Source organism: Eublepharis macularius, chromosome 9, assembly GCF_028583425.1.
Source record: "Eublepharis macularius isolate TG4126 chromosome 9, MPM_Emac_v1.0, whole genome shotgun sequence".
NCBI lineage: Eukaryota > Metazoa > Chordata > Lepidosauria > Squamata > Eublepharidae > Eublepharis > Eublepharis macularius.
Genome location: NC_072798.1, coordinates 3305216 through 3330734, shown reverse-complemented (window position 1 = coordinate 3330734; position 25519 = coordinate 3305216). Strand labels below are relative to the sequence as shown.

At 47.9% G+C, this 25519-nt stretch overlaps 1 protein-coding gene across 3 annotated transcripts in view; it reads left to right on the top strand.

Annotated features, from left to right (window-relative positions):
* The window catches only part of CCDC136 (coiled-coil domain containing 136), a 40503-nt gene that overhangs the window by 3353 nt on the left and 11631 nt on the right, over positions 1–25519 (top strand). For all 3 annotated transcript variants that reach the window (XM_054988951.1, XM_054988955.1, XM_054988954.1), the window contains exons 2-5: positions 9376–9603; positions 10688–10762; positions 22104–22478; positions 23796–23913. In XM_054988951.1, the coding sequence (XP_054844926.1) occupies positions 9376–9603; positions 10688–10762; positions 22104–22478; positions 23796–23913 (796 nt within the window). The remainder of the gene's footprint in view (positions 1–9375; positions 9604–10687; positions 10763–22103; positions 22479–23795; positions 23914–25519) is intronic.

The window sequence follows — 25519 nt, the reverse complement described above, 5'->3', positions numbered from 1 at the left end:
ACAGTGTGGCTGAGGATGGCTTTTGTACGACTGGACGCCCCTCCTGAGAGCAGTGCAGAAGAAACAAGGTGCCCCTTTGGGAGGGGCTGGGGTGCAGGGGCAGAGCAGTTGCTTGGCATGCAGAAGGACCCGGGTTCAATCTCTGGCAACAACTCTGGTTTAAAGGATCAGGTAGGAGGTGGTGTAAAAGGTCTGCTAGTCTGAGTGAACCATTCTGACTTTGATGGAGGTGTGATTCAGTATGAGGCAGCTTCAGGTGTCCTTCGTGTGTTCATACGTCCAAGATGGTGGCCTCTCCTTCTTTGGAGGTTTTTAGGCAGAGGCTAGATGGCCATCTGACAGCAATGCTGATTCTCTGAACCTGGGCAGATAGTGAGAGGGAGGGCAGGAAGGGCTACTTCAGTGCTTCGTTTTCGTGGCCCCTTCCTACAGGCCCAGGGTACGGCCAATCACCGCCTTGGGATCAGGAAGCAATTTTCCCCAGGCCAGTTTGGCTAGGGATCCTGATGGTGGTTTGCCATCTTCTGGGCATGGAGCAGGGGTCACTGAGGGGTGTGGGGGGTAGTTGTGAATTTCCTGCATTGTGCAGGGGGTTGGACTAGATGACCCTGGAAGTCTGTTCCAACTCTGTGAGCGGGACCACAAGTGACGCCTGACACAGGTTGGACACTACTAGTCCGCTTCCCTCAAGTTTTGATGGGAAATGTAGGCGTCCTGGTCTTGCAGCTTGGCTCTCTGACTGCTGTCCAATGGACTTTTCAACTGTCACTTGTCCAACATTCCGCCAAGCTGCCTACCTTTCCCGCCAAAACTTGAGGGAAGCTGGCAAGTGTCCAACCTGTGTCAGGCGTCACTTGTGGTCCCGCTCTATGATTCTATGACTTCTTTGGAGGTCTCCCATCCAAGCACTAATCAGGGCTGACCCTGCTTAGCTTCCAAGATCTGACAAGATGGGACTAGCTTGGGCTGTCTTGGTCAGGACAACACATCTCTGCCAATCTATAAAACGCTTTGGAGCTTTTAAAGCAGAGGCTAGATGGCCATCTGACAGCAATGCTGATTCTGTGAACCTGGGCAGACCATGGGTGGGCGGGCAGGAAGGGTTACATTAGCGCTTAGTTCTCCTGGCCCCTTCTTACACACTCAGGGTAATGCCAATTGCCATCTTTGGAGTCTGGAAGCAATTTTCCCCAGTCCAGTTTAGCTAGGGATCCTGATGGTGTTTTGCCATCTTCTGGGCATGGAGCAGGGAGTCACTGTGTGTGTGTGTGTGTGTGTGTGTGTGTGTGTGTGTGTGTGTGTGTGTGTGTGTGTGTGTGTGTGTGTGTGTGTGTGTGTGTGTGTGTGTGTGTGTGTGTGTGTGTGTGTGTGTGTGTGTGTGTGTGTGTGTGTGTGTGTGTGTGTGTGTGTGTGTGTGTGTGTGTAGGGGGGAGTAGTTGTGAATTTCCTGCATTGTGCAGGGGGTTGGACTAGATAACTCTGGAGGTACCTTCCAACTCTATGATTCCAACTCTATGACTGAGCATGGGACTCTAATCTGGAGAGCCGGGTTTGACTCCCCATTCCTCCACTTGAAGCCAGCTGGGTGGCCTTGGGTCACTCACAGCTCTCTCAGAGCTCTCTCAGCCCCACCCACCTCACAGGGTGATTGTTGTGGGGATAATAATGGCATACTTTGTAAACCGCTCTGAGTGGGCATTAAGTTGTCCTGAAGGGCGGTATAGAAATAGAATGATGTTGTTGATTTTGTTGTTGTTATTCTATGATTCTATTATTGTCTGCTTTGTAGGCTTTGTGTGTGTGGTCTTCTGTTCAAACCACAGCATGAGTGGCCTCAAACTCCTCCTTACCTGTTCCTTTCTGGATGCCTTTGGCCCTCAAAGAGTGCCAGAGACCAAGATGGCTCCTCTCCTGTTGTGCCACTTCAGCCCTGCTCCCTCTTTGAAGGCTGGGTCCAGGGTGGGGAATACAGCCCCAGCAGCCGGACAAATGCATTGCCCAGGCCTCCCTCCCAATCCTAGTGGGGTGGCCATATTGCTTGTGTCCTCTACAACCTGCTGATTTCTGTTCCCTCCCCCTGCCAGCTGAGGCCGGAGGGGGGAGCAGAAGTTCTGGAGTATGTAGTTCAGGAGGAGGGAAGAGAGCAGGGCAGGGCTGGGAGCTTGGTTGGCATCAGGAGCCCCTGGCTCAGCCAGCCGTAGTTCTGCCCCACGCCAAGGCCGAGAGGAGAGTGGCCCTCCTTCCGACCTCTCCGTAGCATGGAATTCAACACATGCCACCTGGACCCCTTTGCACCATGTGTGAGAGAGTGTCTTGGAGTTGTTGGCAAAAAATGTACACAAAAGATGAACAGGAGTTCTGTGGCACCGTAAAGATCAGGAGGCTTTGATTTGAGGGAGAACTTTCATAGACTAGAATACACACTGCTGGGTGCATGAGGTTAGCCAGGCATTTCAGTGTGAGGTTATGAAAGGCTGGGACGTTCTGCCCTTGAAATGTTCACTCGCAGGCTGCTGAATATTGCCAATGGTGGGTGAACTTTTCAGGCTCTTCCATGGCCTTCTGTTGCAGATTTAAAAGCCACCGTTCATCGTCGTGTCTTCTGTGCAGTTCCACATGGGAACTTCACATGCACAGGCCAGTCCTGCGCATGCGCATGTGCCTGCATAGAAGAACAGTCGATGAACCACAATTACAGGCAGGTGCAACCCTGTTTTCCAGCAGCTACGCTTCAAAAGTTTCCTCCATGGGCAACCACATAGCGAGTGGTGTTGCCAGGTGTGGGTTGGGAAATTCCTGGAGATTTTGGGGGGTGGAGCCTGGAGAGGGTGGGGCTTGGGGAGGGGATGGACCCCAGCTGGCTGTAATGCCATAAAGTCCCCTCTCCACGCAGCCATTTTCTCCAGGGGAACAATCTCTGTCTTCTGGAGAGCGGTTGTAATTCTAAGCGGTCTCAGGCCAGCCTTGCAGAGAGCCATGAGCCGGGAGGGCTCACCGCCAGGAGGGAAACTGCAACCCAGGCCAATGCATCCGTAAATGGATGGCGTTCCTCGGCATTCTCTGTTTCCCTCTTTCCTGGCTTGGGGCCTTTGGGTTTGGAAGGGCATAGAGCTAAACAGCTTGTCTTTTACACCCTTCACCCTCTATGAGTCACATGAATTTGGGAGCTTAATGGGAATTCGAAATGCTTCCTGCAGGCATGCAGCCAGGCCCCTCTCCCTTTCTTCGGCCTTCTAGAGCTGGAATCGGGTGGCTCTCCCGTGATTCCCACTGCTATGTTTTAAAGCAGAGGTTGCCTGGGCTTGCTGCCCCATCAGGGCTTGTTTCTGGGGGCATTGAGGAAAGCCTTGACCTCCTTCCCTAACGAGAACACACGAGGATCCCACCCTCTTGGGACTGACATGTGCATAAAAGCTGTCCTTGCGTGCAAAATGGTAACATTCAAGTTGGCAGCGTCTTTTAAGTGGCAAACGAGCCAGATGTGCCCTTTCAACAGACTCTCCCGTGCCAGCGAGAGGCTGGTTTTAAATAGGCTTATTTCATTTGGCTCTAGAGAACAGACTTTGTATGTGTGTGAAAGGTCTTGGGTTCCTCAATGCCCAACGTTGGCAGTTCCAAGGATCTTAGATGACTCTTCTCTGCCTTGGCTGGGCCTGATGTGATGTAAGGGGAAAACCCTCCTACTTTAGACTAACTCCACATTTTATTAGAGTGAGGCTGCAATCTGAGGCTTGAGAGCAAGCCCCACGGAACACAGCAGGACTTGCTTTCGGGCTGTAAACCGCTCTCGGATCATGACAAGGGACTCCGCAAGGCCTTTAAGCTACACAGAACTCTCTGCCGGCGGCTAAAATAGCATCCCCCTCTACAGTGACAAGCTGCATGAACAGGGTTTCTCGTTCACCTTGAGTTTTTCTCTCCACTAAAATCAATAAAACGAAGACGGAAAAGTTGAATGCAAGAAACAGCAATATGCCGAATCGGGTCATTGATGTGTCTGACTGGCTCTCCAGGCTAGGGTTGCCAACCCGCAGGAGGAGCTTGGAGATCTCCTGGAATTACAACTGATCTCCGGACAACAGAGATCGATTCCTCTGGAGAAAATGGAAGCTTTGGAGAATGGACTGTATGTCATTATATACTACTGAGGCCCCTCCCCTCCACAAGCCCCACCCTCCACAGGCTCCACTCACACATCCCGAGGAATTTCCCAACTTGGAATTTGCAAACTGCCCCAGGCATTGCAGCAGAGAAAGGCTGTTCCCAGCACTTGAGCTTCTTTGCACGCTGATGCTGTGGCTTGAACCTGCGGTCTTTGGCATGCATACCACACACACCATCATGTGCCACTGATCTTAAATCCACCAAAAAAAGGACTGTGATGTATGTTTGTGCTGTAGCTGAGACCTGATCTGGGCCAGATCAGTAGCTGAGATTGTGGGGCGCGTCCTGCTTCAATGCCCTTGTAGACTGCAGATGGTACACTTTGCCTGGCTAAATGTTTTCCCAAGGAGCGGGAGACTTTCTGTACCTAGAAAAGTAGCATCTCAAGGAGCACTCTAGGCTGAAACTACAGTGTGAAGATAGTTTCAGGTGGGTCACTGTATTAGTCAGTAGCAGAAGAGCAAAATTCGGGTCTGGTAGCACCTTAAAGACCAGCTAGATTTCCAGGGTAGGAGCTTCCGAGAGTCAGATATCAAGACAGAGTTCCTACTCTTCTTATTTTCCTTTATATAAAAAAAGACTCCCAGATAAGAATCAAGAAAAAGAATCCTAAAAAGGCCTGCAGTGAACTCTTGATTCCTAGTTAAAAGGTGAGACCTCCTAGAGGAGTTCCAAGTCTCTGCCAGGGGAGGGCGCCACTTGCTTGCATTTGTGGCATATCAAGGCTGTGGCAAAAACTGGGCAGTCCAACATATTATTCAGAACCAAAGCAGGGGAGATGCTGTGCCATGGGAGGGAGGAACAGAAAAGGTTTACCCCTTCCATCCCCATATGCTTTGGCTGTTTGAGACCAAACCCCCTTCCCTGGGAGGGGAGAAAAGGCAAGTGCGGACAGGTAACCCCTTCATCCAAAGGCAGTGGTGGCAGCATCTTGACTGAATGTAATGGACAGGGGAATGTCCTTGCTATAAGGCAATATCCAGGTGCCAGGGTTTTTTTAGACCACCTACCACAAAGCTGCAACAAATGCATGCTCTGGCATGGAAGAGGAGGTGGGCATGTCTGTTTATCAGTTCAGAAAAAGTTCTGTTTCTGATGCAGATGTTAAAGGCATTGGAGCCCAGCCGGAAAAAAGTTGGTAACTATATATTCAATGCAGGGATCGCCTGCTGGGGGGGACACCTGGATTTCTCCAGAATATTTTCTGCTAGCTTGGTTGCATGTTCTGAACTCGAATGCCCAGGAAGTTGGTATCTTAAAGCCGTTTTACAGTCTGTCCTATTTTAATCCCGCTGTTCCTCTGAGGACCTCAAGGCAGTGTCAGGGTGCTGGTGTTGTTGTCCCCTGCTGTGTGGCACATGAAGTTGAGAGGGAAGGACTGGCTGAAGTGACATTTGTGGTTATATCAGGCCTGAAGTCACCTTAGACTTCTCCCACGTTTCTGTCTGCATCCGGTTGACAGAGGAGTTCTAGGAATTCTGTGTTCAGACCTCAATTGCCAAGCCCAGGATGGGGCCACGATTCAGATCAAGATTGGGGCATGGGCAGGCAGGGGGGGGGGAGCTTGCCCCTTTCCCTCTGCGCCATTTTTCTGAACTGAAATGGACTAAGGGAGCTGTTATATAATCGTTTTAATCGTTTTTAGTTGTTCTTTTGTTTTGTACGTATTGTTTTAATGATGCTTTACTTGGGTGGTTTTAATGGTTTTAAAATGTGATATTATTGTTTGTGTGTTTAAAGTATTAGCTGCCTTGGTGGCCCTTGTGAGGGCAGAAAGGCAGGGTATCAATTCTGTAAAACAAACAAGCAGACATGGTTGTAATCTGCCCCGAGCCTGCTGGTGCTGGGAGGGTGGAATATAAATCGAATAAAATAAAAATAAAAGTAAATAAATAAATAAATAAATAAATAAATAAATAAAATTATTTAGCCCTTTGTGAGAAATTTAAGTGCAGTACATGTCCTGTGCATTGTAGTACTGATTGGAATTGGGCCCCTGTCCACCTGGGAACTGAGAGTCGAACCACACGATACGAATTACACGAGACAGAGCGAGTGTCAGGAGTCCTGTCTTACCCCAAATGCCCGTGTCTAGCATTCGATCGCTGAGCACGTGTCCTGGTCCAGGCACGCATTCAAAATTTTCTGCTCCAGTGTAGCTGCGACACCGCGTGTACGCGGTCATGATCAGTAAGTCAGCAATGCAGAGCATCCTTATTTCCTATATCTTCCACTACCTATCTGTGCAAAGTAGAGATGCATGATGGGATATCTTGGAGGTACGCGGAGAAAACCCGTGCCACCGTGAACACGGGTTCGATGGAGGTCCTGCAGTCCTGGCGCGTGTAGTTGAAAACAATGTTGGAACACGTGTAAGTAAGTTTCCATGTCATTCGCGTGTAATTCGTATCGTGTGGTTCGGCTCTGAGTTCTCAGCACTGAACTCCCAGCCTTTGTCTGTAGATGAGACCCAGTGATGGACTCAGGGAAAGCATAATATGTCATTGGACCCTTAGTGGAGAACTTGAACCCAGATCTTCCAAGTCCTAGCCTAACATTCTAACCACTACCTCCTCCCCCAAATGACTGCAGCATGGCACACCTCATGTCTGTGCAAAATTCCCGGGTCGCTACAGTAAAGATAAGGAGCCCTGTGGTTTACTCCATGAATTGTACTCTGTACATGTTTAGAGGCAATAAGACCAAGGCCACAAGCCATGCCATGGCTGAAATTATATTGATTCCTTGGGGCAGGTGGTGGGTCTTCTCTAAGGGCAGATGGTTGTATTAGACAGGTTTTGGTACTTTCTCATGTTTACAGGTCTGGGAACGGAATCCCTTTCTGGAGAATATCAGGATCTTTGCACATTACCTGCGTGTAAATGTATGGGCTGTAGTGGAATGATCAGGGCACAACAGGAAACCCCGACAGATGCAGCATCCAGCAATGGTCCTTTAGGCTTTGTTTTCCAGCATCTCTGCTTGGGCCAACCTGCTACTTTCCCAGCCTTAACCAAATAATTTGGTGGATAAACCACAACTGGAGAAAATACAATAAAGAGATACAAAAGCCAATGAACGCCGAGAGAATGTGTTAAGTGCTGTTATTAGAATGCATTTTGTCTATGGGTGGACCGACTTTTTCATCCCCTGATGCCGTACATGCTATGAAACAAGTTAATATCTAGCCAGCCACTTGTCGGGCAACGGGGTCCTTTGGGTCCCCTTTCATCCATACGGTTTCCACCTGAAATTAAAAACAAGATGCTACATTAGAGATGTTGAATTATTTAGAGTCTTACCTGTGTAACACTTACTTCTTTGAGTTACGGAGCTTTTTGAGTCTCTTTTTCATCTATACCATCTTCATTTAAATGGGAAAGAAAATATTAAATCCATGATTTTGAACCACGCAAAGACTCACCTGTGGAATTCCTACCTTGTTTTGCACAGAGTGTCCTTGTATCTTCCCCCTTTTTGCATGGTTTTTGATTGAGAATGCTTTAAAGAATACACTGTTGGATTATTGGAATACTTACCTGTGGAGTTCCAGCTTTGTCTTGAACATCTTTCTCTGGCTTTAGTATCATTACAGAAGAAGATGCGGCTGACACCATTATTAAGATATTGATTTTACATTTGAGAGTCCGTGAACTTTATGTATGCGGCTGACACCATTATTAAGTGATCTTGTTGTAATTATTTATGAATACTGGAATCTTATATTTGTATGAATATTTATTGGGAGTATATAGGTATTTATTAGAAGCACTAGCCACTTTTCAATAGAATACACTTTATACTTGTACTCATTGACTTTTGTATCTCTGTATTGTATTCTCTCCAGTTGTGGTTTATCCACCAAGTTATTTGGTTCTGTATACTGGGGGTGCCTCTTGGTTTGTTGCTCTAACTTTCTCAGCCTTGGCAAGCATTTGTTTATTAATTAAAATATTTGCATCTTGCTTTTCAATGGAATTCTCAAAGCGAGTTGCAACAATTAATTAAAAAAACCCAATCACCAACACAGGGTAGGTAACAGCCTGACCTTTCTGTGGTTGTTTCTAGGATGCAGAATACTTTCCTATCCATAATAGTAGAGAGTCCAGTAGCACCTTTAAGACTAACCAACTTTCTTGTAGCATAAGCTTTTGAGAACCACAGCTCTGTTTGTCAGATGCATCGACAGTTTTCAAGAACCACAGCTCTCTTCATCAGATGCATCTGATGAAGAGAGCTGTGGTTCTCGAAAGCTGACACTGCACCTGACTAAGAGAGCTGTGGTTCTCGAAAGCTGACACTGTATCTGATGAAGAGAGCTGTGGTTCTTGAAAGCCGACACTGCATCTGACGAAGAGAGCTGTGGTTCTCGAAAGCTGACACTGCATCTGACGAAGAGAGCTGTGGTTCTCGAAAGCTAACACTGCATCTGACGAAGAGAGCTGTGGTTCTTGACAGCTTATGCTACAAGAAAGTTGGTTAGTCTTAAAGGTGCTACTGGACGCTTTACTATTTTGCTACTACAGACTAATGCGGCTAACACCTCTGGATCTTTCCTATCACTCACACTGTGAGTTGGTCCCCCAAAGTGAGTCGTGACTATCTTGCAGGTAGATTTTAAGGCCAGGTGGTAGATGGAGGAACCGAGTGAGTGTGAAGAGTTGATTCTCAGAAGCTGGAAGGCAAATTTGAGTTCATACATTGCATGCAAAAGGACGATGAAATCCAGTGTATGCCTGGATTGCTAAATACTGCCCACGCTAAATGAAATACAAATTTGCTTCACGTGATATTCTTGCATTTTACGTTGGAGAGGAGAAAGGCAGAGTGAAGTCACTTTGTTACCTAAAGTGTGCTGAGTTTAGAAGTGGCTCCCACTTTTTAAAAAACGCTGAGAACCTTTGTAGGTTATTCACAATAAACCTGGAAGGCAGGCTGGTACCATTTGTTCACAGTAATATTCTTTCTTTGCCCTTTGCAACTGCTGTACCAGACAGTTCCTCCCATTCTCCGGACTGGAGAACTGAGGCTGACTTGTCCAAGGCTATTCAGAGGTGGCCTCGAACCCAGGTCTACCACATTCACATCTAGTGGTCTGTCCGGACAGGCAGAATCCCAGCTGGAGAGGTTTGGCCGCTAGTGGTGTGGAAGCTGGCGGTGTGCTTTTTCTTCAATACTGTGTTTTGCTGACAAAAATGTGTTCTCTATCAGGGGAGGTAGACTCTCCTAACCTGGAATTGGCTGAAGAGGAGGAGGAGGAGGAAGAGGAGGATGAGGATGAAGAGCAGCTCAGGAATCCAGGGTCTTCGGATGAAGATGAGAAAGAGTCTGACCAAGAGATGGATGAATTACGGGCCCAGGTATTGCAGCTCCTGGAAGAACTGGAAGAGACCCGGGAGATAGCCCTGAAGCAAGAAGAAGATTCCCTTCAGCTGCAAGGTGAGTGTGGAAAGAGAGGTGAGGCTGCTTGGGCCATTGGGGCTGAGGGCTGTTAAGCAAGACATGGTATCTCAAAGGGAACCTCCATGTTCAGTGGCAGTGTATCTCTGAAGACCAGCTGCTGAAGACAGGCAGTAGGGCACGGCAGCCTCCAGCATGTCCGGTTTGCGAGATTTCCAAACTGGCATCCTGAACATAGAGTTGCAGAACAAGGTGGATCTTGGTCTGACTGAACAAGGTCAATTCTGACATTTAGCGGCTTACCTTTGCTCGACAACCCCGAAACGACCCGGAACATCGCGCAGAAAATGCGGAAGATCGACATCAAACAATGTCGCGCAAATCTCGCGTGAAAAAACGCGATCTTCCGCGTTTTTTGCACGATGTTCCGGGTCATTACGAGCAAAGGTAAGCCATGTGGATACGGCCATTGTCTACTTTTTTGGCTAACTGGAATCCCTTTGTTGACTTTCTGTGTGAAACAAGGAAAAATGATTCGACGATTTGTGACTTTGATTTTTGAGAAGATAAATCTGGGAAAAAATAAATAGAAGGGAGGTAGTCATGGAAAAGGAAATTTTGGAGAGATTAAATTTTAAGTATGATGTTTGTTAAAAAAGATAAGTGTTGTAGAGAAGAATGAAAATGAAATATGTATTATTCTTTAATTTCTAAGCTCTGTGTTTTCTTCTTGTAAGCTTTTTATTACCCTTTCCTTTATTTTTGCTTTCTGCCCTTTTTATTGGGCTTTTAATTCAATGAATAAAATAAAAAATTAATTAAAAAAAATTATGACATGCTCATGGGCCTGCCGGTGCCTTCGAAGTAGCAGTGACACTGGCCCATGCCATCCCGATGCAAAACCTCACCACTTTTCTCCCTGCGTTCAAGAGGAGGACACGGATTTCAGGCAGTGGTAGTAGAGCTGGTCATTGGCAGAAGCATGGGGTGTTGGAAGGGGGCTGTCTGGGGGCTGTAAAGTGATCAGCAGGCTGTTTTTCATATCTCTCTGTGTGCGGGAGGTTCAAAATGATCAGCCAGAAAATCCAAGGCGCCATTCACTGATTTGGTATCTCTGCGGCAGGTTTGCTAGAAGATGAGCGACTTGCAAGCGCCTACCAAGCGGAGATCTTCACAAAGCAGATACAGAGGCTCCAAGGTCAGTCCTGGCATGTGTGTGGGTGTGTGTGGGTAGGTTTGTGTGAACAGGAGTCACACATCTGCTCGTAGCTACCAGCTCTTTAAGATACTTAACATTTAGACTCTTGGCCTCGAAGTTTTCGCAATGCCACTGTTTTCATCCACAAGGAAGATAATGCAAGAAAACCAGTGTGGATGTTTTAATAAATTTACTTAGATCCTATGGCTCGATCATATTGAGAGCAGGGTGTGAGTATGAGGTGGGAGCGTCCTTAAAGAATATGTGTTTGATTAGCATGCTTTAATTTCGACGTTCTTTGTAAATTATAATTTATGCAACTCAAGTTTAAGCTGATGGCAAGGGAGCTGCGGACTGCCAAGCTCATGTCAGCAGTAGGCCCCATTGAGGTTTCCTGCATTTAATAACAACAACAACAACAATAATGTGACCCACTCAGAGCAGCGAGGTTTCCCCACAATACAGCAGGGGCTGAGAGGAGTGGCTTCACCAAGGCCACCTGCTGAGCTCATGGCAGTAGTGGGATTTGAACTGGCAGAGTGCTAACTTGCAGCCTGACCACTTAACCACTATGCTACAGCAGCTAATTTAATAACTTGCTGAAAAGCTCTGCTAGGATCTGTCTGATGCACCTGACTTGGATTACCTGGCTAAGTGGGTTCTGGCTTGCAAAAACTTATGGCAAAACAAATTTGGTAGTCTTTAAGGTGTCACAAGAGTCCTTGTCATTTTGGCTGGGGCAGACTAACAAAGCTATCCCTCTGATTTGGTCTGTAGTTCAGGTTTTGCAAGGCTTATTTTTAGCTGTACAGTAGATGTTTTTCTTTCATCTGCCAAGCTCAGCTCTTTGAGCGTTCATCTTAAACGATGGTAACATTTAATTAGGAAGTGTCAAGGAAAGGGAAACAGATCGGAATAAAGGGGGAAATCATGAGACGACATTCAAACGTGGGTCATTGGTTGGAAAATCTCCCAGGAAGTGTTTCCATGAGTGTACAAACGTCCCTCCTTCACATCTGCACCAAGGCAGGTTCCACCCAAGCACACGTCTCTGAGTAAGAGTGAATGTTTCAGGGCGATTCTCTAGGGTTAAGTGTTGCCCTGTGTGAATGCTTTTAATTGAATGAGGCTCTGGGAAGCTTTGTGTTGCTGAACCCCTGGAGGGAAAATTTCACACACGTTCTGTTGAACTCCCAAATAAGTAAGCACTGAGCAAGTTGGCTCAGATTAATTAGTACATGTTCTCTGAGTGCTAATTAAATGCTAAGCAAAAAGAAAGCAGAATAAATTACACCAACGAAGTCAACGCTGTGTCGTGTTGTGCATGTGGCGGATCGGCCCAGGTTCCTCTAGAGGAACAGGTTTCAAAGAATACAAGTGTCTTGGTAATAATCTTTTTTTGTTACAAAGTGTGCCGGTTTACCAGCTGCCACAGATGTGACGAAACTCAATTGTAAAATAACACGTTATCAACCTGCGAGGTGGGTGGGGCTGAGAGAGCTCTGAGAGAGCTGTGACTGAGCCAAGGTCACCCCAGCTGGCTTCAAGTGGAGGAGTGGGGAATCAAACCCGGCTCTCCAGATTAGAGTCCTGCTGCTCTTCACCACTACACCAAACTGGCTCTGTATCCACTCACCCAGAGGTTTAACTTTGGTGTAGTGGTTAGAGTGTTGGACTAGGATTTTGGAGACCCTAGCTCAAACTTTACCAGCCTAACCTTCCTCACAGGGCTGTTGTGAGGAAAAATGGAGGAGAGGAAAACTGTAGGGGGTATTGACCGTCTACCTCCCATATATGAGCGACCACGCACCTCCACCTCCGTCAGATGTTATGTGGTTTTTATACGGTGAGCAGGTGTTTTATTAGAAAGCTGTGTTGACTGATTGTGATTTTATCTTGTATATTTTATCTACTGTTGTGACCCGCCCTGAGCCCACTTGCGGGATGATGATGATGTTGTGGTGGTGGTGGTGGTGGTGGTTGTTAATAATAATAATAATAATAATAATAATAATAATAATGTAAAATGCTTTGTGTCCCACTGGAGAGAAAAGAGGGGTGTAAATTAAGTGAACAAATGACGAACTGCTAGAGACATTGGAGAGGGGAGGTCACTGAAGAGCGGCAGCTCCAGGCATTCAGGCAAACCCTCATTTTCAGGAGGCGTTCTCAGAAGGCCAAAACCTGGGCGGAGATTTACTGGGGACGGGGTGGGGGGGCACAACCCCAGGGTTGTCCCCGCTCTGCAGTGGGAGTGCATGAGCAGCGCAGGGCTCCCTCACACCCAGTGCTTGCTCTGGTAGAAGGCCGGCTTCTGTTTCTCCCAGTTAGCTGCCTGTCCTACCCAGAGCCTTTTGATGTATTTATAGGACCGTGACTCAGTTACCTCACACCGTGCAAGCGATAATCCGTGCATAATGCAGCTGCAAATAGCGCATGCAGGGTATGATGCGTGCCCACATGTCTGGGGAGCAGTAGGTGGCCCGTCTATACGTGGCAACGTTCAACATTGCCCAGGGACTGAACAGACAAGGGGCTGGGGGGCAAGCACCAGGAGGGAATCTCTGGGGAGGATCTGCACCCAGGATCAGTTAGGGCTTAGAATGGAGAGCCTGAGCTCCTTTTGCTTGGTACCGCCCGGGGACTTTTGTACCTGGCTTCACATTTACCCCTTGAAGAAGAGGTGATGCTGCGGGTCTTGAGAGAAAAAGTGCCCCCTCTGGACTCTGATGGGGAAAACAAACCTCTGGAAATTAAGCTCTGAGCATGAGGCCTGCCGGACGGCTTCAAAGAGTGGCCACGTCTGGACCAGGGGAAGCTGGTCTTGTGCTGACAGGCAGAGGCGCATGGCCCCAGGAATGTCTGCATCTGTGTGGCTCTGCAGTGGGGTGGGGCAAGTTAAGCAAGCAAGCAAACAAATCTCCTTGCAACTAGAAAGCTAACACAAGAGGGAGCAGGGTGGGTTAGAACCTTTCACCCTGATGTGCTATTTTTTTCTTTACTTGCAGGGATTTTTAAAAAGTGGGTGAGCATTGAATGAATGACATTTGCCCACATACAACCTGTGCATTCTTCCATGTTGTTCTCTTGCATCTGTGAATGGAGACCCGTACATTACACAAAATGAAGTGACGGGATTCTGGGGCATGCCACTTCGGACTGTGGGTGGATTAATATTTTAGAATGCTGCTCTATGCTAAAAGCAACCAACTAACCCTGAGCAAATTAAGGCTGCCAGAGCCTCCAAGTTGCAGTTTCAGGATGGAATGAGAGATGTGATCAGCCCAGAGTCTTGGACAACGAGCTGCTTTGGGAAGTGGGGAGCCACCCTAGGGGTTGCTCAAGGACAGGGCCATTTTTAGACATCTTGAAGTCGGTCCCACACTGCTTTATGGCACAGCAAGAGGCTCTGAGGCCAAGGGCATGCTGTCTAAACCACAGTTCGTTGGCATGTCTGCAAAAGTGTAGAGATGGAGATTTATGCAGCGCAGAACGTCCATTCTGTTTTCCAGGGGGAGATGTAGGTGTCTTCTTTCCTGTGTTTGGAAACAGGCATTCCTGTTTTAGGTGAAATCCGGCCAGCCTTTGTGAAGAGACTTACCAGTTACATCCATTTCGATGCCACCCTTCTCGTCCACCTCCTCTGGCACTGTTCAGCCCAGTTCATGCAAGCTTGGCTTAGCCTGGGAAGTGGCATTAGTTTCCTGGAATTAAGACACTAATGTGTGCAGGATCAAAAAAACAAGAGATGGGATAATTCTCACCAGGGCTTTTTTTCCTGGGAAAAGAGGTGGCGGAACTCAGTGGGTTGCCAGCACAGGACCACACAATGACGTCACTTTGGGTCATCTGGAACAAGGGGGGAGTTTTAGAAAAGTTTAAATCGCCCTTGGCGAAAATGGTCACATGGCTGGTGGCCCCGCCCCCTGATCTCCAGACAGAGGGGAGTTTAGATTGCCCTCCAAGTGGCGTGGAAGGCAATCTAAACTCCCCTCTGTCTGGAGATCAGGGGGCGGGGCCACCAGCCATGTGACCATTTTCAAGAGGTGCCAGAGCTCTGTTCCACTGCGTTCCAGCTGAAAAAAAGCCCTGATTCTCACTAAGGCTTCTGCACGAATACACAGAGTCCTGTGGCAGACCCAGAGAGAGACATACTCTGCAGCTATGTCATTCTGGTTGCTGGAAGTGGAGACACATGGGTTTTGATTGCCAATTTGGCAGCAAAACCTTATGTTTGAAAGTGTGGCACCCTCACTGTTCAAGGTTGAGGAAATATTCAAAAAGAAGCTGATATTCAGAGAGGCAAAAATTGGGACGCCTTAGGACATCCAGCAGCTCATATTGTCATGAGATGTGAATGAGGCTCAGAGGCTGGGAAAGAACCTTATTAGAACTGCTGTGCTTAATCAGGGTCTCCTTTGTATGGCTTGAATCAAATTTGTAGAGTGTTACTTCTGAAAACAATCAATGGTTCCAGGAAGAGAGCCAGGGTCAACAAACAGATTAAGCCCGCCAGTTTTGCCGCTGACATCACCAATAGATGCCTATTATGATGCTATCATAAGAAACAGAACTGATCATGTAAATTATGAATTCATGGTGGACAAGCAAGGAAATATAAAAACGTGGCAAGAAATTCAAGCACAAAGGAAAAAATATTACGTGGTTGATATATTTTCAAATGCTGTCCAAGCTTAAAGAACAAACATGTAAAGAAGGTGGTAGATTAAGAGAGAAAACTGAGTTTGAACAACTAACCAGTGGAGATTCAAAGCACTTACTAGGAAAAATCTACAAAATTTTATTGCAATATGCCGCAGAAATGGAGCAAGTTAAAATTGTATGAAAAAATGGATGCAAAATTTTGGAGAAAGTGTCTCTATGAGCCAGTGGGAAAATTTATGGACCAAAGAAATCAAATTTACAGACTGTCAATTGTTAAGAGAGAATTGGTACAAATTTCAGAGGAGTTAGCCATGTTAGTCTGTAATTGCAAAATAGTAAAGAGTCCAGTAGCACCAGTAACTGGATTCCATTGTTTTCTTATACTTTCTTCCAGTTTGTTCCCTGCACTGACACTTTCAACTCTGCCCACTATCATCTTTATTGGTTCTTACAACGTTTTTAAGGGTGATGTACCATCTGAAGAACATTTTGTACAAAAATAGTAAAGAGTCCAGTAGCACCTGTAAGACTAACCAACTTTATTGTAGCTTAAGCTTTTTAGAACCACGGCTTTCTTCATCAGATGCATCGTCAGACGAAGACATGTAGGCCAGGCCTTTTTTTAAGCCGGAACACGGTGGAACGGAGTTCCGGCACCTCTTGAAAATGGTCACATGGCTGGTGGCCCCGCCCCCTGATCTCCAGACAGGGGGGAGTTTAGATTGCCGTCCGCGCCGCTTGGTGATCTAAACTCCCCTCTGTCTGGAGATTGGAGGTGGGGCCACCAGCCATGTGACCATTTTCGCCAAGGGCGATTTAAACTTTAAAAAACTCCCCCCTTGTTCCAGCTGACCCAAAGTGACGTCATTGCATGGTCCTGAGAACGTGAGCGCACTTTGCGCGTGCGCATATGGGTACCAGGGGCACCACTTCCCACCAGGAGTTGCCCCCTATGTTGGCAACCCACTGAGTTCCACCACCTCTTTTCCCAGAAAAAAAGCCCTGATGTAGGCTATATTAAGTTCCTTGGTAGAAGAGTAGGAAATGCACCCCAGACACAGTTCAGCCTCCAGGCTTAGCGTTTGGGGTCTTTTGTTTCCTCTCTATGCCCAGGGAGAACGGAAGCTGTAAAGGCAATGCCCAGCAAATGTGGGACAGGTGCAAAGTTTTCTGTGATTGAGATCAGATGGTGTTGCAGATTATGTAGACTCAAATATGCAGATATAGCTGAAATACCCTCTCTCCCATCCTCTTGCTAATAAAGGAACACCATTTGTGTGAGCTGATGAAAACAGGGAGATTGACCTAAGCAGCAGGTCTTTCTTTTCCTGACAAGGTCGCTGTGTGCGTCTCCCACTTATTCCACACTACTGGGGCTTTTCTCCTCCTCTGGTATATGTTGATTCTGTTATGATCTGACCTGCAAAAGCAGAAGGTGGCATTGATTCTTTGGGCTAATGATCGGTTAGGGAAACATAATTGTCTGGCAATATTACCAACCATTCACAATAAATCTCAACTGGACGGGCGCCATCGTAGTGATGAGGGTGTTAATGCACATGTGTTTACACAAATATGCAATAGAGACAACAATCCATTTTTACTCATACAAATACACTTTCTACTCAGAAATGGAACTTTTCGAGACTCGGGGAAGGGAATTGTGTTCTGGCGAAAAATGAATCCAGAATCTCATTCTAACAATTTAACAAGGCCACACGTAGGATGATAAAACAGATTTACCAGGTATGGCTCCCAGAAAATCCTCTCTGTCACTGCTCCTCTGGGGCAGTTGTAGGGTTGCCAGCTCTAAGTCGGGAAATTCCTGGAGATCTAGGGGGTGAAACTTGGAGAAACCTGGAGAAAGTGGGGTTTGGGGAGGGAAAGGACCTTGGCATGGCATAATTCCATAGAGTCAACCCCCTCAAAGTAGCCATTTCCTCCAGGTGAACTGATCTCTGTGGCCTGGAGACCAGTGGTCATTCCGGGAGATCTCCAGCCACTACCTGGAGGCTGGCAACCCTAGGCAGTTGGAGCGTGTGCCCATTGTATGCAACTCTAGCAACTAAACTTTAAATATTGTTGCTGCTGGGACTATGTAAAATAAACTGCCTCTCAATAAAAAAAAAGGCACATGGAGGCTACATTTTTAGGTTCTGTCTCTGGAATAACTCCTTTGACTAGGGCGGCTTCTTTTTTTCTGGCAGGGCTGCAGGAAATAGTTGGGCTGGCAGGTAGAAATTCAGCAGGTGATTTCTTTTGTGGCATGGAGAAATCTTGTGGTTTTTTCATGTTGGTGAAAGATCTGAACCTGTTGAATGCCTGCCTACCACCTGACCACTCAAAGTACAGGAGCCCTGCCAGAAAAACAGGGAGCATACCTTTAAGGATCTTTTCTTTCACGGTCGAAAGATGCAAACAGGCACAGCACTTAGCTTAGGGAATAGGGTTGCCAGCCTCCAGGTAGTGGCTGGAGATCTCCCGGAATTACGACTGGTCTCCAGGCCACAGAGATCAGTTCACCTGGAGAAAATGGCTACTTTGGGGGGTGGACTCTATGGAATTATGCCATGCCAAGGTCCTTTCCCTCCCCAAACCCCACTTTCTCCAGGTTTCTCCAGGTTTCACCCCCCAGATCTCCAGGAATTTCCCCACTTGGAGCTGGCAACCCTATTAGGGAAACTCACATACCTCTACTAGGTCACACGAAAAGGAATAATTCCCGCCTACCTTTTAATGCTCTTTCTTTACCTCAACAGAACCCGTAAGATCCAACTTCAGCTTTTGAACCTACTTAAATACCGAGTCCTTGTGTCTTTGATACGAACGCTAAGCATCTGGGGGTTGTTTATTATTTTTGCACGAACTGCTTTCTTGGTTTCCCCTGCCCATAAATCTGGGTGCTCCCTTCCTGCTACTGTGCCTCTTTATAAATTTCATCAATAATAGTATTGACACCTTCCCCACCCCCCCAACAGCATCTGGTAAGGCAGAAACTCAACAGGCTTGGCTGCCCTGGCACAAAATAAGGGAAAACTTAACCTGCTGGGTTTTTTTGCCTCGCCACAGAGCTGTTGGAAAGCACAGCCACCCTGCCAGGAAGAAAAGGGGGCCACCACAGGCGAGCCAGCCCTCTTTCTCTCTGCCTCTTCCTGTGTCCTCTAACTCTGCCATCCTCCAGGCCCTTCCTGGTTCCATGTATCTCCTGCTGGAGGAGCATAGGCTGCACACCCCACGGGCCGCGCCGCTTCATGGGTGAGGGGCCTCTTTCCAGGCTGCCTGTATGAGCTGCAGGCCCGCAGCGTTTGGGTCTGGTCTGTACCTGCGCCCCTTGCCTCCAGAGTAGGCCTGGCCTTAGACCTTTGCCCTGCCAAGGCCTGGCAGTTGGAGGGAGCGGGAGCAGGCCTCGGCCTTGCCTGGCAGGTTCCGAGATGCCGCCGCTTTAAGGGCCACAGGGGCCCCCAGGCCCAGTGCAGGGGCTGGGCCAGGGGATTCCGCTGCCGGGGCCCCCCGGACGGGCCACAGCCATGGAGATGAGACCCTCCTCTTCTGTGGGCAGTGAGTGCTGGGGGGCCTGGAGGGAGGCAGAGCAGGCCGGGGTGTCGCCATGGAAACTGGGCCTTGGTGGCTGCCTCCAGCCAAGCACAAGGGCCAAGGGCAGCCCCCGGCACCCCAAGGCCTCTTCCACCGGGGTTGCCAACTCCCAGGTGGGGCCTGGAGATCTCCCAGAATTACAGCTGATCTCCAGGCTATAGACGCTATGGCATTATACCCAGGGTTGCCAGCCTCCGGGTGGTGGCTGGAGATCTCCCGGAATTACAACTAATCTCCAGGCCACAGAGATCAGTTCCCCTGGAGAAAATGGCTGCTTTGGAAGGTGGACATTATGCCCTGCTGATCTCTCACCCCTCCCCAAACCTTGTCCTCTCCAAGCTTCACCCCCAAAATCTCCAGGAATTTTCTAACCCGGAGCTGGCAACCCTAATTATACCCCGCTGAGGCCCCTCCGCTCCCCAAATTCCCCTCTGCCCAGGCTCCAATCTTCAAGTATTTCCCAGCTTGGAATTGGCAACCCCCAGTATCAGTTTCCCTTAGGGTTGCCAGCTCCGGGTTGGAAAATTCCTGGAGAATTTGGGGGTGGAGCTTGGAGAGGACAAGGTTTGGGGAGGGGTGAGATATCAGCAGGGTGTAATGCCATGAAGTCCACCTTCCAAAGAGCCATTTTCTGCTGGGGAACTGATCTCCATGGCCTGGAGATTAGTTGTAATTCTGGGAGATCTCCAGCCACCACCCGGAGGCTGGCAACCCTAGTCCCCCTCCCAGAAACACCCACCCAGGCCCCTCATCCAGGCACCCGCTTCACACCCAATGGCAACTGCCTTGCCAATCTCCCCACCTCCGTCCCCCTCCAGCATCAGCCCCCAGGTAGGGCTGCTAACTTTCCCCCTGTCCCCTGCTCCTGTGTCAACCTGCAGATAATTAGCAGCTGGGTAACCTCATCTCCATGCTGAGAAGAGCTTCATTTGTTTCTGCAAACCAGCCTGTTTTTCAAAGGCAGAAGAGCAAGCGGCTAAGTGCCCCCTGGTCAGCTGGTAACCTTAGGGTCCGCTCCCAAATTTCTATATCAGGCAGCTATACCAGGCTTAAAACGGCGTAGTTGCCACTTATCAACCATATAAGCCCCTTGACGATGCTGGCAAGGAGTTGGGGAAACCCACCTTTTCAAGGTTTAAGGGGGGAGAGAGGAGGGTGTTTAATGGGTTTTATGAGTTGGAATAGTTTTCATCTGTTTTGCTACCTTGTTTTTATACTCCAATGGGATCCATTGTAAGCCTGCTTGCAGGGAGAGCGGAATATAAATGCAAAAAAATAAATAATTCTTGAGGGCAGTACGGAGCTGGAGAGGGTAGGCTGCCATTCCTGATTAATTTCGGTGAATTTCAGTTAGTGTGGTTTTGGCATAATCATTGTGAGTAGGGTTGCCAACCTCCAGAGGGGGCCTGGATTTCTCCTGGAATTATAAGTGGTCCCCTGACTACAGGATCAGTTCCCCTGGAGAAAATGGCAGCTTTAGAGGGCAGACTCTATGGCAGATTTCACCTGGGTCCCAGGGTCAAGCATCCACCCTTGTCTTTGCTCAGCGCTTGTCTTGCCAGGTTCCCGCTGATGGTGGGCAATCGCTTGGCAGCTGTAGCCTCTGCCTGCCTGCCGATCACTGGCAATCAGCAGGAGGAGACAGGCCACCCAGAGATAGCCTGCCAGTGGTGGAGGCTGGGAAGCAGGCTGGAGAAATGGACACAAATGTGATCCATGGCACTTGCCAATGACATCGCTTCTGGTGACTGGGCAACCCTACTCAATGCCCATGAAGGCATCAGCCCCAGCACCACTCCCCAGTCTCAGGGATTACCCACACAAGCCTACTCTTGGGATAATGCATTCAAGCGGACATCACCCTTACGCCTAATCCCATCCCATGGGGGCAGGTTGTCCCCCATCGTGCACTTCCTCCCAAGAAGTACCATTCTTCCTGCCTAGCTTCTAGGAAGTTGGTGTACATACGTATAGTAATTTGGGTTAGTATGTCTGGTATGCAGAGGGAAATTGGTTGTAGCTTCCCCAAGGAAGTACAGTGACCTGTGAGTGACTGCAGATAGCCAGCCGTGGTGTGTGTGTTTGAAATGCTCTGGAATTCCTTTGTGCAGATAGAGAACTCTTAACCAGTGGCCTTGAACCTGGAACACACACATGCATATCTAAAAAAATGCCAGCAGATCAGCTGCTTCTTACTTAATTTATATCCTGCCTTTCTCCCCGATTTATATTCTGCCTTTTCTCCCCAAAGCAGCTTATTACTTGTTATGAATGTGCATTATAGTCAGGTAGTGTACTAAGCAATCAAAAAGGCTTATATCTAGGCTAAGGGTTGTTGGGATTTTAGCAAGTTCCCTACATTCAGTCTTGAAAGAGTTAAATTGTTATTCTGTTTTGTTTAGTCAGATAGCTAGTTAGCCTAGAACCACTTAGGCCTCGAGTAAAAGTTCCTGCCATAGAACGAGGAGTCTTTAGTCTTAATGAAGGGATCTAGGATTGTCTATTGTATGAACCAGTTTATCGGGGGCAATTAACTAGCAACATATACTAAGGTTTTATTGCTCTTTGTCCACTCTTGCGTCTCTCCCACCCTTTTCAGTCTGCAGTTTAGTCTATCCTGTTAACCATCAGAATGTAGATAAATAGCTATTATTTATTTTCGAGCTAATGTACCCTCTTCCCTGATACGTAGTAAAAGTATTTTTCTAGAGCTAAAACCACAGAAGTCTGTATACTCATTTCTACTGTGCTAATATTAAACTCTGCACCCTTTAAACCCCACAGTAAGAGTGCAGGATGTGGACCAGTGGTAGAGCACATGCTTTGGATGTAAAAGATAGTTAAAGCATCTCAGGTATTGGGAACGGCCTTTATCTCTTGGAGAACCTAGAGAGCTGCTACCATTCAGACGAGACATGAGTGAACTAGATGGACCAAGGGTCTGATTTAGTATTAGCGTCATACGTTCGTATACATCTATTCATCACTTGCCTGGATTCAAAATACCTGCAGTATGGTTGTCCCTGCCTTCTCATCCTTCCATCATTTTGCCTCCTCCCCACCCCCTGCCCCCCCAATCCAGCTCAGCTACATTCTCTGAAGGACGAGTACGATTCACTACAAGAAGGGAAAGATGCTGAGCACGAACGCCTTGAGCAGGAGCTACGGGAAGTCAACGAGGAGAACCACAATCTGCGCTTGGATGCCGAGGAAGCCGCCGCCTTGCACGAGAATGAGATTGCCGGCCTACAGGAGGAACTCTGCCGGCAGAAGGCCGAAGTGGAACGGATGCAGCATATGTGCAACGAGTATGAACTGGAGCTCACCTCCTTGCGCGCCGAGATTACCATGAAGGAACTAGGCACCGGAGACAGCCAGCCTCCTGCAGAGTTGATGGTTGTGACTCATTATGACGACCGGATTGCCAGTGCCTCTGAAGATGTGATCAGGTTGCAAGGTACCGTGAGCATAGCTGCGCCATCGGTGATCTTAGAAAATTAGGGCACTGTCCGGAGATCAGGGGGCAGGGCCAACAGCCATGTGATGATTTTCTCCAAGGGCAACCCACTGAGTTCCACCACCTCTTTTCCCAGAAAAAAAGCCCTGGTCTTTCTACACGAGACCTCTTACATGAGGACACTCAAGTGGAGGGAGACGCAATGATTGCAAAGATGAAATAAACCTTCTGAGGATCAATCTCTGCCGGCTCTATCTTTTAAAACTACCCTTCCCGGCTATCATTGCATCTCCCTTCACTTGGGCGTCATTGTGTAAGAAGTCTCATGCAGAGAGGCTCTCGGATGTAAACTGAATGCATCTTTTTGCAGAAGGCAGTTACTGAGACTTACATTCAAGTCAATGGATATAGAAATGCTGCCTTGTGCCCTTCTGCCCCCAAATTCTTTCCAAGTTGCACTCCTAGTTTTAGATGGGTAGCTGCGTTGTTCTGCGGTAGAACAGCAGAATTTGAGTCCAGAGAGAGACCGACGAGATTTTCAAGCTGTCGGCGCTCTTTTCCTCAGACACCTAATGGGCCACTGGACTCTAATCCTGCTCCCTTCTCTCTTACTGACTTTCCAGCAAGGACAGGGTCAGTTCACTCTCTGACAAGCGCCATGCTCTTCAGAGCGTACAGCGTTAAAAGCAGCTCGCTGAGCTTAGGTCTCACGACATTATAATAATAACATTCGATTTATATGGCGCCCTTCAGGACAACTTAATGCCCACTCAGAGCGGTTTACAAAGTATGTCATTATTATCCCCATAACAAAACACCCTGCGAGGTGGGTGGAGCTGAGAGAGCTCCAGAGAGCCGTGACTCGCGCAAGGTCACCCAGCTGGCTTCAAGTGGAGGAGTGAGGAATCAAACCTGGCTCTCCAGATTAGAGTCCTGCCGCTGTTAAGTGACTGACCCGAGGTCACCCAGCTGGCTTCAGGCGGAGGAGTGGGGAATCAAACCCGGCTCTCCAGATTAGAATCCCGCACTCTTAACCACTACACCAAACTGGCTCTTGGCAAGAGGGGTGGGCTGCACTTTGCGTTCAAAGAGAAACGACAACCCAGCTGCAGAGCTTGTGAGGTAGATGAGAGCTCTCGCTTTGTGGAGGACATCAGACAGTTTCAGGCCATCTCCCAAACAGCCTCTGTCCCAGAGCTGGAATTGGCTGGACTTGGAAAGATCTGAAGCTGCGTGCCAAGGGATATGGTGTCGGAGGAGGGGTGTGGAAACTCTGCCGAGGGCACTGCGTCTCATCACGGTTTGTGTGCTTTGCAGAGGAGCTCCAGAGCTGGAAAGCTCAGTTCCAGGATCTCAATGAAGAGTACCAGATCCTGCAGGAGAGCAACAATATCATGGTCCATCAGCTGGAGAGGCTCGAGGCCATGAAGTACAGGTGAGGCGCAATCTCATACGTGGTGTTGGCTGGGAGAGACAGACAAGGGGGAGTTGCAAGTGGAATGGTTTCTCTGGATGGGAGGCGAGAGGGAGGTTTTCAGATGGACGTGAGCAGGGAAAACCTCACCGGGTGGGGACCCTTCAAAAGATGACACAAGGCAAGCAAAGGTACGTTGCTGAAACACCTGGATTTTTTGCTCTTGTGGACTGGGAGGATCACGGCAGAGAGTGATTCGAGGATGCTGTTCCCACGTGCCTCCTCTCGTTCGCTGCTGCTTCTGTAGCAGGGGCAGCTTGTCATGTCCCCATGTGGAAACAGTGTGTCAGAGTGCTGTGGAAAGCCCAGGAGCAGAGCCAGAGAAGAGGTGGCAACCAGGGTGGGAGGGGATGAGACCCCAAAACAGCCCCAAGCTGTGGTGGCAACACTGCAGGGTCTTCTTGGCTATGGTGACCCTACACTCATCATTGTTGCGAAAGCTTGGATCCAAATGGAGGGGATCCCATGGCATTGCCGAAGAGCAAGCTCTAGGTCCAGTAGCAGCTTAAGGACCAATTAGATTTCCAAGGTAAGACCTTTTTTTTTTTTTTTAGAGCTTTTGAGAGTCAAAGCTCCCTTCAGATCTGATTAATGGAGCTTTGACTCTCAAAAGAGAGCCAGTTTGGTGTAGTGGTTAAGAGCAGCAGGACTCTAATCTGGAGAGCCGGGTTTGATTCCCCACTCCTCCACTCGAAGCCAGCTGGGGAACCTTGGGCCAGTCACAGCTCTCTCAGAGCTCTCTCAGTCCCATCCACCTCACAGGGTGAATGTTGTTGTGGGGATAATAATGACATACTTTGTAAACCGCTCTGAGTGGGCATTACGTTTTCCTGAAGGGCGGTATGTAAATGGAATGTTATGATGTTATTAAAAGCTAACACCTTGGATACCTCGCTCTTCAACTGCAGACCAACATGGCTACCCACCTGAAACTACCTTCGTGGCACTGCCAGTATTTCAGGGGCCCCCAGAGGCCCCCCAGTAGCAACCTGTTGGCAACTTTATCAGTCCGTGAAAGCGCCAGTCTGTCGCTAGTGATAATGTGGCTTGGTTCCTGCACTGTGGGGCTTAAAAAAAAATTAGAATTTTATTTGGAAAAAACAAAAACAAACAGCCATAGAAAGTGCATAGAAGCTTATACAAAATACAAAATACTAAATCTGAACTGGAACAGAAAAGTACATTCAGAATATGTGGCAATACAACTAACTTATGGAATGTTTCTTCTCTCCCTCTCCTTAATTACTTATACCTAAAATTTCATATCAATAATCTGTAATCAGTCATCTGTTTCATATTTTATAGTCAACGTTTTAAGGGCTCTGCATTATAATTAATCTATTTCCATGTTAACTACTCTTTATTTTTCTTAACTTCGAGGTACGTAATCAAAAAAACTTTCCATTTTTTTCTGGAATTCTGATATTGGTCTGTTATGCACATAAGAAGTTAATTTAGCCATGAGTGCATATTCATACACTTTGTCCATCTACTCACATATATCTGGGCAAGGTTCTGTCTTCAATTTTGCTGCATATAGTACTCTCGCAGCTGTCGCCATGTTCTT